Below are 14,293 nucleotides of genomic sequence, written 5' to 3'. Positions count from 1 at the left end.
CACAGCTAAGTGATCGGAACTGCATAGCCAACTCGCTCAGTCAACAGTTGACAGGAAGAGGAAAAGGTCAGGAATTTTAAACAGTACAGAATACAAATCAGCACTCAAAATCAAGAGATCAGTCACAGCTATCGGGAGAGTGGAAGGAAGATGATTTTTTTTTTTAAACTGGAAGTTCCCTGCATAAATCAGAGGAGAGGGCATATCTGACAAATGTTCCAAAACCTGTTCACTGAAAAATAGTCCCCTCAAAGTTCTATCAAAGTATACAAAGTACTTCTTAATTTTTTAAACAGAAGGAATAAATACAAAAATATATATTTATTAGCCAATATACAACTTTTTCACAAATTCACCACAGATAGCCTTAACAGTCCTATAGGACCTTTCTGCACCATGGCCTGTGGGCCCCATGCATGTCTCCATAACTGTTCCACATGTTCCCATTCTGATGTCTGTGTGTTCCCCACTTTCTTGGAGATAGTCAGAGCTTGCAGCTTCTTTAGGAACTCGCCCTGCAGCCACTGGGTAGGAGAAGAACTGCCGAGATGCTCCAAGATGTTGTGGCACCCAGCGAGGTCGATGGTGCATGGCGGGCTCGGCAGCTGGGAGAAACAAAGTAGGGACGCAGAGCTCAGATGCCTGTTGTTGCGGAGGTGGAGGGACTGCAGCTTTGTAGCGGCATGTAGACTTCTGGAAAAGTTACATTTCACAGTGATGAAGTACACAAAACAAATAATTTATTTTACTGTCAATGCTGTAGCTTTATTTTGAGGTTATTGTATACTGCCAGACAAAAAAAAAGTTAAGCAGCTATAAGGAGAGGTCCAATATGATCCCATTCCAGTATACAGGCATACTATTGATGTGCGAGTAAATGATTAGATTTATAAGGATCTGTAATGTGTAGAACGTCCACCAGAGTGCACTCGTGATGTCACTGTCCTGTTGTTAAGCTGTTACCAGTCAACTGCTGGGAGTCACACAGTTAAGCAAGACAAGACGTGCAGAGAGGACTACGTATAGAATGAAGCACCCGCGATGCCTCGCAGACGCGTTAGACAGCCTATCCACCAACTGACAGCATGTAACAGACGCCGCATTGTGGGACTGCACGAGGCTGGTTGGTCATATCGTGTAACTGCCAGGCATGTGGGCCATTCAGATGTCACAGTGGCCCAATGATAAACATAATGGGTACATGTCATGCCAGTTCGGGTCGACCAAGATACACCACCCTGAGGGAGGACCGTCATATAGTACGCCAAGCATTGCGGAATCCCATAACTTCGGCACCTGCCATCTGCGAACATATAGTGGAGATTCTATGCGAGTCCCTGCACAGTGTCTCAACAACTTGCATCCACCAGATTGGGGTCCTACTGACCATGCGCTGGCTGCCACTGACATCAGAACACCAACGCCTGCCCATATTGTGGAAAGACACACAGGCATAATCCCTGGTATCATGATTAGGGGAGCCATAGAATATGTGTTCAGGTCAGGCACCTCTAATAGGGCTTTGTAAGACTTTGATGGTGCAGCAAGACGTTGCAGACATTCTGCGTTTGCACGTCCTACCCCTTATGGCACAGCACCCTGGGACAGTGTTCCAACAAGATAATGCACGTCCACACACAGCACATGTGTCTATGGACTGCCTAGAGCATGTTGAGGTCCTCCCGTGGCCAGCAAGATTCCCGGAGCTCTCCGTCATAGAACACATGTGGGATGACGTTGGAAAGGGACTCCGTCCCACTACCATCCTGCAGAATCTGGAGGGACAGCTGTAACAACTGTGGACGAACTTGCCTCAGGAGAGGATCCAAAGGCTGTTTGACACCATACCGAACTGCAGAAGGGCATGCATTGCGGCCAGAAGGGGTGTGAAAACCTACTGACTGGGTGCCAACATTCCACCTGTAACTGCCAACGGCCTTGTCTCTTTCATCCCATATTGTAATCAGTTCAATAAAGGCACGTGGTCTTTCAGCATATGTAGTTTCATTCACTTTCAACCACTCCTTCTGGGTGCTTAACTTCTGTTGTCACGCAGTGTTCCTGATTGTAAGTACATTTTTTTTTTTTTTTTTTTTTCTTAGTTCAAAAAATGCCCCTCGGCTTAGAATTGGTATAGTTAACATGGGCAGTAAAGTAAATGACAAGCTTTATTGATGCAACAGGTTCTGGAAAAATGTTGCCAGGAGTTAAGTTTTCATCATCATGTAGACTCAGACTTTTCCAGGAAAATTTTAGCTCTTGCAAGAGTTATGAACAGAATTGATTATTTTAAACATGATAGTTCAGTCTCGTCCGTATTGATTTATATTCAATTTTTATGAAACACTATTCATATGGAAATACTGCACATGACAACGAAAGGAAAATTAATAGACGCTCTAGAGAAAATATGTATATACTGTATGTAGACCAGAGAAGCAATAACGAGAATAATTGAAATAAACGGCTGAATGAAGAAAATATGATGTACAATTTAGCGTACAATCATATAATGAAAAAGGAGAGAAAGAGAGAGCGAAATAAATAGTTCCAGTCGTTAACACACTCCCCCTCCCCTAGATTACTTAACTGGCAGCTTAGTGACAAGTAGCAGCTCGCCTCGTAAGGTCAATGGCAGCAAGCACAGGGGCAAGGACATGTTTGTTTGGTTCAGACAAGTGTAAATTTGTTTTTAATTTTGACAAATTTGGTACCAGCTGAAACTGAAGTAAGTAAAAAATAAAATTCTCTAGTCATCTGAGTTGTCGTCTTTTTTGTAAAAATGTCTCAAGTTGGTTTTGATGGTTGTTTATTTTAAAGGAACTTGACGGTTAAAAATTACCCACATAGTCGGACTAGATTAAGAGGAGAAATTCCGATCTACACGAAAGGTCTTAGAACTATAGCAGTAAGTTAATTGACAATTATTGGAATAAAATATACAAATAAGATATTTGAATTATGGATTAGAAATTTAAATAATTTCTTTTTTTTAAAGGTGTAAATAAGGATTTAAGGAAAGGAGAAGTTTTCAAGGACAGAGCAGACAGCATTTTAAATTTTAGTATATAGTGACTAACTTAATAAGTTTTATTCATTTTACGATTTGAAAATTATTATTTGTAAAGTTTTTACTAAATGACATAGTAAGTGTAAGTGAATAGTTTAGACACAAAAGAGATATTTTAACAATTTCAAGATTTATGTATAAATTGTTTGGGTGATAAGTGTATTGTACAAATGTATCAAGTCCAAGGATTTTGTTTGATGTTTTTGCACCGCTGAGGATGAGAGCAGTTGACCACTCAAAACATGTACGGTAGATAATTACGGTATAATAAAATGTAAAGTACTGACAAGGCGGAAAAGTGTTTCATAGAAATAGTTACGAACAGAGTGAATCTAAACGGCATTGGCAGAACCAAGCAGTTTTGAGTTTGAATACAGCTGTAAAACATGGTGCATGAAATCAGCATAAGCACATGGGTTGTCTCAACATTTGAATTGCAATAAGTCTTTTACAGAACTCTGTCAATCACCCTTTCCATGCAGCTCAGGATCCCTTTCTAACTTGTCCCTATCTCAAACAGAGCTTGGATGTGGTAATTCTGAAATATGCTGTCATGTACAGAATCGGGCCAGAACTAGGCCCTGATATAGAAGTTAGGACAATTAATCATTTGAACATTAATAGAAAAGTATCCCTTCTGATTGCGGTATATTTAAGCTCTAGGCCTACTGCCTATTAGATTCTTGTGAGTACTATTTAATTCAAAATCACCACGCAAAACGGCATAATTCATAGGACTTGCGGATAATCTCACATTTTCTATTGAAGGAAATACTGCGTAATCTTCTCACGGATGCTATTGCTGCTGAAACCAACAATAAAATTCTTCTAACTGAAGCTTCTGAAATTCTAGAATTGAATTTATAAACTACCTGAAACAGAAAAAAAATGCAGATGTGTCAACTGTCAGAAGTAACAAACTGAGAGATTTTTTTGCGGCATATCTCGACATGTTATGACACATCATTGATGATATAACTTTGAATAATATTTAACACATTATACTACTCAATTGTCATTTCTCTTATTAATTAATTAGTTTATTTCATCAATTAATGTTATTTGCTTTACATACCACCAACTACTTTTATGGTTTTTGGAGATGCCGAGGTGCCGGAATTTTGTCCCACATGAGTTGCTCTGAACTGGCGTGCCCTGGCTCCGACAACCTATTCCAAGGCTCTTCCTGTTCCAGATGATCACCGAGTCCACGGACTAGGAAGTACTCCATCAACTTGTACCAGCCAGCCCGCAAGGACGTGACCAACACGAGGCCCAAGCCCTCTTGTACGCCTTCTCCTTGTGGCTGCTTATGGATAATGGACAACAGCAGTTCTTTTACACCCATGCTTCGCTCATTTACGCAGCCCTCACCAGACCTTCCAGCCCGATGGACACCGTCGTGGCAGACCTCCTGGATGCTGGTATCATCGAGAGGGGGGAGTGTACGTTTGCCTTCCCCCTGTTCCTCGTTCCCAAGGAATCAAGGGCAGCGCAGGTCATAAATCACCTTAGCGCCTGGACCCCCTTCATCATTCACCCTTCATTCTCTCTTCAGGGCCAAGCGCAGGCATTAACTTCCATTCCGCCCCATCACCCGGCTTAAAAGCTTGACTTGAAGTCCGGTTTCTTTCAACTCCCAATTTCCCGCGATACCCAGCATCACCTATGGTATTCTGTATCGGAGCCCTCGGTATCACTGGACACGCCTGCTGATGGGGCATAGCCTGGCTCCATTGATCATACAACGCTGGGCCATAGCCATGCAGGAGTTTCTGTCCCAGAAGTTCGGCGTCCAGATGATCCCTTATCTGGACGACTGGCTCATCCATAGCCCTGATCTGACCTCAGCCCTCATGCTGCAGATCGACGCATTACTGACTCATATCCTTGGCATCACGCTCAACTATGCCAAGACAGTCCTGCACCCGACTCCCATTCTCACCTACCTAGGTGTAACGATTGATATCCCGAGTCAGGAGGTTACGATGCTTCATGCTACACAGCAGCGTGCCCTCTCCCTTGTGCGTGCGCTTCCGACCTTCTCCCCGTATCAGCTCCAACAGGCAGCTGGCTACCTTTCGTGGCTCAGCTACGTCATGGGGTGGCCGGTCTTCCTATCTCGTCATATCCTCGCAGGCAAATTCTTCTGGGTTTGACGTCTCCTCACTCCCCGAATTTTTCGGCTCACCACGTCAGATGTCTTCTGGGCATCATCCCATCAAGCTCTTCACCGACGCGACGCCCCACTCTGTCGCGGCGGTCTGCCCACGACTGAACCAGGCCTGGGCCCAGGCATTCCAGCATCAGTATCGGATCACCATCGCAGAGACGGCTGCTGCAGTCATAGGACTCCAACATCTCGGCTCTCTGATCATGTTATTTTGTACACAGAGAGCTCCGTGGCCCGGTACACTTTGCAGTCCGGCTGCGGAGTTGTTCTGCACGATAATTCCTTTTTGTTAGATATGTATGTTCAAGTATTCAGTAAAGTTGCACGGAGGGCCATCCACCTCTTGTGGAGCCCCATCGCATCGGCCAACAATCCGGCGCATGTACCCTCTCGGGACATACTGTCCTCAGAACACGAGCCTCGATTCTCTATAAAAGCGAGGCTCCCCCCAGGAGGGTCGTCAGTCGGCTGTTGGTTGTGCGATGGAGCGCCACGAGAGGTGGATGCTTCTCCGTGCAATTTTATTGAGTACTTGAACATACAGATCTAACAAAAAGGAAGGATGTAAAGATTATGGTTTGTGTAGGTTATCTATAAATTTTGTAGCTAAGGGAATTGTGGTGTCTTGAGATAGTTAAGTCTAAAAAATTGATTTTATGTTCAGTTCACATCCACAAGTCCATCCACAAACGTCCTGCATAACACAGCATGGTTCATTCAATATCCCAATGTCAAAAAGAAGATCTTATACATGAATTAAACACCATCAGAAACATAGCCAAGGCCAAGGGATATAATAAACATTTCATTGAAGGAATAATAAATAAAGTCAGACATAGACTTCCCACTACTCTCACTAAAGAAAACTAACAAAACCTTATTTTACACTTTCACTCTCAATAATCCACAGATACACCAGATTTCCAATATTTTCAAAAAAACATGATATAAAAATATCTTTTAATACAGGCAATAATAATGCATCAATTCTACACAACACAAACTCAACAACAGCAATAATAATAATAATAATAATAATAATAATAATAATAATAATAATAATAATAATAATAATAATAAAAAATCTAGAGATCAGGTGTTTATATGCTTAAATGTTGTAGCTGTCCATCACCATATATTGGCCAAATGGGTAGAAACTTTGACACAAGGTACTTTAGAACATGTAAATTCATGTAAATATAATAGATTTTCAGCTATACATAAATTCATGAATATTGACAAGGATCTAAAAATCCTAAAAATGGATAATAAGGGCTCTCTGCTCAATATCTTTGAGAATTGTTTCATCCACCTGGATCAATTCTTTAATCCCTATTTCAACCTTAATGAAATATCTGACACATTACACATCACCCAGCCCCACCTTAGGCTTCTTTATCCCACAATGTTTTTTCCTCCATGCTAGAAACAAATGAACATCTCAACTCTTCCCCATCAACATCATTCTGTTCATACTTGTTTCAACTGAGCTGAGTTCTAGAAAATTCCTCAAGTGCTGGTATTTTAAGTGCTTTTTCAATGATCCATATTGGAAACAAATGAACATCTCAACACTTTCCCATCAACATCATTCTGTTCACACTTGTTTCAGCTGAGCTGAGTTCTAAAAGATTCCTCAAGTGCTGGTATTTTAGTGTTTCACCTGGTTTTCTCTGAGGTGCAGTCTTCAAATTGGAGGAAAGCTGAGAGCTTGCAAAGGACATGTGATTGTGATGAATGTTTTTCGAATCTTTACTTGTCTTGCATTGAATTTCATGCTTGCTTCATATATTTTATCTATATTCATATCTTGCCTTAACTTTGATTTTGACTGATGATGGTCTCTGGTAAGAACGAAAATAATTTCAACAAATATACCAGTATCCAACTTTAAGGTCTCAACAAACAGTATTCAACAGGTGGAAAACTTAAGCTTTTGTTTTAAACTGAGCACATGGTGACGGTTGTACCTGTCATTGCATGTTAACAAATGCAAAACTCTTGACAGCTGTACCTGTCATTGTAGCAGAATGGGTTAAGCTGCCTCTACACGATTTCAACGTGGCAGGGTACATTTATTTCTATATCTCACTGTGCTAAAATGCAGACATAGCTGAACCAGAAAGGAACCACAGAATCGGTGTAATTTATGTGGTCGTTGCTGATCTCTCATGAGAAATATAGCACTGATACTCCAGATTACTTCTAAAATAAATAAAAAGTTGTTCTTGCTCAACATTAGGAATAATCATAGGCAAGTGGACAATTGATTACATGCTCAAAATCCTGAAGCTACTGACTACACAAAGGTAAAAAAATTTACATCTAAAAAATATCAATTAAGCAGTAAACTAAGAAGGAATTTTTTTCTGTTGAAACGTAACATGTGTTGCTTACAATGATCAAGCCACAACTAAGTGCAGCCAGTTTAGGTAATTTGCATGCGGGTGCTAGCTGTTAATTTTTGTGACTGCACATACAAACCATTACATAACATTCTTCCAGCTATTTTCCCATCTCTCACTCACTTTCCCCGTACTCTCTCCACCACTTCACCATCGAGGCCAGCAGATGTTTGCAGCTGCATTAGAACGTGTGCAGTTGGGCTGGCCTCAGGCTACAAAGCTACAATATTACAAATATGTGGTACAGGCAAATTTACAGATTCCATAAGCTCTTAATGAGTTTGGTGTTTGAAGATAAAAGGAACAGAGGTTAACCTAGAAGATCTTGGTTAGAATCTATGCTAAATAATTTCATGTTCACAATTAAAAGTCACAATTCTACCTGATATATAACGATTTCATGTCAATAATTACGGCCGTAATAGGTGGCACAATTTTAGGTATGAAAAAAGGACTGTGAAAGCTTGTAGACTGTATGGAGAAAGGTGTAACAATCTATAATGGAATTCAAAGTAGTGGACTTACCCTATGAGTTCTGAGAGAGCAGGATCGGTGATATTACAGTTAGACACATCCAGCCTAGTTAAATTTCTAGGCACAGCTGTCTGCAGGAACTGCGCCAACTGGGTGGCTACAGAATGATCTCCTGTACCAGCTACATTCAAGTCTACCATTTGGCTAGCATCCAAGAAACGCAAGAAGCCTTCAACACCTTCGCTGCCCAGTGGATTGTCACTGATGTTAAGCTCCACAAGGTTTGAAACTGGAAATAACACAACTGACCTTATCATAAGTTCTAGATGTAATGTGAAGGATATACCTCGAAGCTGTTAGTGTTGTGCTGCGGAACTGTATACTACTGGCACTTCAAGAGATATCCTTCACATCTTCCATACGGATGGATATGACAAATTCTTAACACCAGGATATCCTAATAATAGGATATATACTTCATGGTTTTGATCTGTATAGGCTTGTGATCACAATAATAACTAAACTTATGTCGTAATGGTCCACCTTTACAATACTATATTATGCAATGTTTACATTACATTTTTAATCTAGGAACTAGTTTCGGCCTAGGCTGGCCACCATCAGCCATAATACAAAACAGTACAAACACATGAAATGACTAAAACAAATGTATAAACATACACAAATGATGGTAAAAGGAGTTAAAAACATCTGGGATGAACTATGTGCACAACATGTAAAATATATGATGAAATTAAAATAAGGCTCTAAAATCCTCAGATGCGTTGCATCATGTTAAAATGTTTCATTACTGCTTCCTGTTAAAGTATCTTGTATAACACTGAAAAGTTCCTCAGTTAGAATTTGTCAATGGTTGAGTCAAGAATGGCACACGAAGATATGATTAAATAGCTGGCACGTTCTTAGATTGCAGCTGGTAAAGATTCACAATTCAATGCGGTGTCCATGAAGTTAACCTTTCGCTGTGGCATGTGGTGCGTGGCCTACTGTTGTGTGCCTCTAGAGGCAAATCTTTACTAGCTGCAATCTAAGAAGGTGCCAGCTATTTAATCATGAAAGAGCATGAAAGAACATTGATTTGACAACACTGAAGAGGTCAAAGAAGAAAAATGAGGGAGGAGCTGTCGGCCATTACTAAAGATTAAATGTTTTGAACAGTGGAATCACCGGTGGAACAAATATATTGGTTGTAATGGAGAGTATTTTGAAGGGGAACAGGTTGTTTTGTAAACAATTTGAAAATATATAGTTTTTAAAAAAAATTAAATTTTTTTCTTGGTATCCCCCTCGTATATCTATAATATCCTCAGTTCTTCTATGCATATTTACATTTCATTCTTACATGTTTTCAACATATGATAAGATAGGGTCATTCTCCACATAAACAAATGTTCATCAAGACCACATATCAATATATGGACTACAAGGAATGATCTTAATTGTGTTTATTTCGACCCATTTATTGTCATAGTTTTTAAGATTATGATCCTAGCTGACTTCAATTGACCTTCAATTTTTATATGCTATGTTCTATCTTAGATTATCTTACTAAGAATAGCTGAAGATGACCATTCTTATGGGTCAAAACTAGTTCTAGTGTTAGTTATAATGTATTGACTAGGTGGTCAATAAAAACCATTCATTAAGAAATAAATCATATCCATCAATATGGACTCTAATAATGAAATTCATTGCTTTATAACATGCACTATGGGACTTAAACTTTTGTGACATATTTTAAAACTAACTAAAGTAAAAGAAGAGATTTGATGCACAGCATACACATAAAGGTGAAGATGATTTTGTTCAAGGAGCTACAGACCAGTCTTCTGCAAGCTCTCCCTCCACAAGCGACATCAAAATCCATTACAAGTTGTCCATTTCATGACCGTATCGATGTTTAATCAAGAAGTAAGTATTAATAACCACCTAATCGATACTTTATTAATGCCTCAGGCAAAATTGAATAAAATTAAAACTTACAGGACATGTTTCGACCACTTAGTGGTCCTCTTCAGCTGTATAAATAAAGAACTGAAAAGAAAAACATTATGACAATAAGCACAAATAAAAGTTCTTTGGAGACTCCTTTGATAAAAATGGAGGTCATCAGAATAGGTCATCTTGCCTCTCGTTCTTGTTTGGAAAAGATGTTTATTCTGCGCTGTCTAGAGGGTCTGTTTTTGAGCGCGACCTGGTGAAGTAACGATGTGATACAGTTTGACAGTTCATGGAAAGCTCTGGAGAGAAGGGAAGTACAGTTTTATCGTCATCTAAAATAACATGTGAGGGAGGAGGGAGATTGGGCTGTGCTTCTGCGATGTCGTGTTTGATTATATCTCTTGTTCGTCTAGTCTGTTTCATGTCTACCCATTCTAAGTATTTGCTAATATTCTCATATAAGATGTTTTTATGCTCGTTGTTTTCGTTGAGATTCTCTTCACCGTTTTCCAATTTATCAAGAACGATGTGGATGTTTTCCAGGTTGTTCATAAGATTACCTTTATTAATCATACAGATAATTTGAAGGTCCTGTTTTATATTGGTGAATTTGTGGTTGGACTCTTTCATATGGGATCCCATGGCAGAGAATCTTTTGTATCTTTCAGCATTGACGTGTTATTGATATCTAATTGAGAAGTTCCTTCCAGATTGTCCCACGTAAGTTTTTTTACATTGAGCACAAGTCAGCTTATAAATACCCGATTCCTGGAATTCGTCATCTTTAAGTTTATTAGCTTTATTATGACTAAAGAATCTATGTTTCGTGTTGTTGTTTGTAGAGAAGGCTACCTTGGTATTGTGTTTCTTGAATAAGTTGGTGATTTCGTAAATCTTCGGGTTATTAAAGGTGAATTTTACATATCCTTTTTCTTTTTCTGAATGCTGTTTAAGTTTAATTTGTTGTTGGTATTTGCATTTAGTGATGATTTTATTGATGAATTTCAAACTGAAACCATTATGTAGAGCCTGTTGACGAATGAAAGAAAGTTCCTTTTTTCTGTCTGTTTCTGTTAGCGGAATTTCAAAGGCTCTGTTGAGAAACTATAATAAGCTGATTTCTTTTGCGAGATGGGATGTAAAGAATCACTTTTGATTGTAGTCGGGGTAAAAGTGGGTTTCCTGTATATTTTAAATTGGAAATGGTTGTCTTTACGAATTGTTTGGATATCCAGAAAATTGAGTATGCCTTTCTCTTCTTCTTCAGCTGTAAATTTTATGTTTGGGTCTAAATTATTCAAAGTGTTAAGGATACTGTGACTATAATTTATTTCCTTGTTAATTATGGCATAGGTATCATCAACATATCGAAGCCAGAGATAGAGTCCTTTAATGTGACCTACTATCTGAGTGTGTTCCAAAAAGTCGAGGTAAATGTTGGCTAAAATTCCAGAAGCCGGCGCTCCCATTGGAAGTCCATCTTGCTGATATATTTTATTATTAAAAGAGAAGAAATTGTGGTTCAAAACGAATTCCAAGATAGTAATGAAGTTTTCTATTTCAGGTATACTGATACGTTTGTGAATTAATAAATTCGTCTTTATAATCTCAATGGTGTTCTTAATAGGAATGTTCGTGTACATGTCCTTGATGTCGAAGGAACTTGTTACATGAGATGAAGTTAACTTGAAATCTTTAATAGCAATGCAGAACTCTTTGGAGTTTTTTATCGAAGATTTGGTATAAAATACATAGTTATGAGTTAAGAAACTATGAATAAATTGGGATATTTTGTATGTGGGGCTTCTCCGAAAATTAATTATAGGTCTCATAGGTGCATCCTTTTTATGTAATTTAGGCATAGCTCTTGCTTTAGGAAGTCCTGGATTCATATTAATGAGTTTTTGAATATCTTGGTCGTTAAAAAGGAAGGAGCTTTGCTTCAGTATCCCTTTCAAATTCTTTTGAATTTTTAGGGTGGGGTCTTTCTCAATTACCTTAAATTTGTTGTTAGTGAAAAAAGTTTCTGTTTTATTGATGTATTCGGTTTCATTTAATAGCAAATACTTAGAATGGGCAGACATGAAACAGACTAGACGAACAAGAGATATAATCAAACACGATATCGCAGAAGCACAGCCCAATCTCCCTCCTCCCTCACATGTTATTTTAGATGACGATAAAACTCTACTTCCCTTCTCTGCAGAGTTTTCCATGAACTGTCAAACTGTATCACATAGTTACTTCACCAGGTCGCGCTCAAAAACAGACCCTCTAGACAGTGCAGAATAAACATCTTTTCCAAACAAGAACGAGAGGCAAGATGACCTATTCTGATGATCTCCATTTTTATCAAAGGAGTCTCCAAAGAACTTTTATTTGTGCTTATTGTCATAATGTTTTTCTTTTCAGTTCTTTATTTATACAGCTGAAGAGGACCACTAAGTGGTCGAAACATGTCCTGTAAGTTTTAATTTTATTCAATTTTGCCTGAGGCATTAATAAAGTATCGATTAGGTGGTTATTAATACTTACTTCCTGATTAAACATCGATACGGTCATGAAATGGACAACTTGTAATACGAATGCTAACCAAGCAGGAAACATTACAAACATCTATCTTAATCTGAAGATGAAACTTGCAAAAGTAAGCACAGATATATATTTCCTTAAAGAATGTCTAAATAATAATCTAATTCCTAAATTCTTAAAAGGGGCACAAAGAAACAACATACGCTCAGTTTTCCAAATTTCTACACAAAGAACAGTTAACCGCATATGGCTTAAACGAGAAATTAAATTTATGTATAGGAAGAAATCCTTCCTCAACCGGGAGCTTTACCTAGCGCACCTTTCTGCTTCAAGTAACTTAGTTCCGCTAGAATGGGATTCTGTACAAAAATACGGCAGAGATAAAATTGAAATTCTAATAAACAAGAAACGTACAACTTTGAATAAGAAGTTAGTAAACCTAAAAAACAATCCCCCAACAAATCTAAATAAGCATCAACCTAAATCTTCTTTTAATTGTGAAGAATTCCCACTCCCCGTCATGAACTTGTCGAACACGACGTTTACAGAACAAGAATTACAATTATTAAGCAAAGGGCCTAATCACAATTGGCATAGTTTCAATAACAGACAAGTATTAATACAAACTTTAGCAGAAACAGAGACAGCCATACAAACCCTTCCAGTCGACATTCAGAATGACGTACGGTACGAAGCAAAGAAAAAAATTCCCTCCATAATTAGAGGGTTACTAACCAATTCCACAAACACTAAAATCGAGAAGGATCTTCAGCGTAAAATTAGACAAAGTGATGTAGTGATAACGAAAGCTGATAAAGGTGGAACAGTAGTAATATTAAATGAAACCGAATACATCAATAAAACAGAAACTTTTTTCACTAACAACAAATTTAAGGTAATTGAGAAAGACCCCACCCTAAAAATCAAAAGAATTTGAAAGGGATACTGAAGCAAAGCTCCTTCTTTTTTAACGACCAAGATATTCAAAAACTCATTAATATGAATCCAGGACTTCCTAAAGCAAGAGCTATGCCTAAATTACATAAAAAGGATGCACCTATGAGACCTATAATTAATTTTCGGAGAAGCCCCACATACAAAATATCCCAATTTATTCATAGTTTCTTAACTCATAACTATGTATTTTATACCAAATCTTCGATAAAAAACTCCAAAGAGTTCTGCATTGCTATTAAAGATTTCAAGTTAACTTCATCTCATGTAACAAGTTCCTTCGACATCAAGGACATGTACACGAACATTCCTATTAAGAACACCATTGAGATTATAAAGACGAATTTATTAATTCACAAACGTATCAGTATACCTGAAATAGAAAACTTCATTACTATCTTGGAATTCGTTTTGAACCACAATTTCTTCTCTTTTAATAATAAAATATATCAGCAAGATGGACTTCCAATGGGAGCGCCGGCTTCTGGAATTTTAGCCAACATTTACCTCGACTTTTTGGAACACACTCAGATAGTAGGTCACATTAAAGGACTCTATCTCTGGCTTCGATATGTTGATGATACCTATGCCATAATTAACAAGGAAATAAATTATAGTCACAGTATCCTTAACACTTTGAATAATTTAGACCCAAACATAAAATTTACAGCTGAAGAAGAAGAGAAAGGCATACTCAATTTTCTGGATATCCAAACAATTCGT

General features: G+C 38.2%; 1 protein-coding gene across 1 annotated transcript in view; it reads right to left on the bottom strand.

Moving 5' to 3' along the window:
• Positions 1–302: 302 nt before the first annotated feature.
• Positions 303–14,293, bottom strand: part of LOC136886104 (tonsoku-like protein) — a 250,748-nt gene continuing 236,757 nt past the window's right edge. Inside the window, exons 23-24 of the mRNA XM_068227232.1 lie at positions 8,174–8,411; positions 303–693 (exon numbers count right to left, since the gene is read on the bottom strand). Coding sequence (XP_068083333.1) covers positions 345–693; positions 8,174–8,411 — 587 coding nt within the window. The 3' untranslated portion in view covers positions 303–344. The remainder of the gene's footprint in view (positions 694–8,173; positions 8,412–14,293) is intronic.

The sequence above is a fragment of the Anabrus simplex genome, chromosome 1, assembly GCF_040414725.1.
Source record: "Anabrus simplex isolate iqAnaSimp1 chromosome 1, ASM4041472v1, whole genome shotgun sequence".
NCBI classification, from domain to species: domain Eukaryota; kingdom Metazoa; phylum Arthropoda; class Insecta; order Orthoptera; family Tettigoniidae; genus Anabrus; species Anabrus simplex.
Note: the sequence above shows the minus strand (reverse complement) of the source record. Positions and strands in the feature narration are given on the sequence as shown.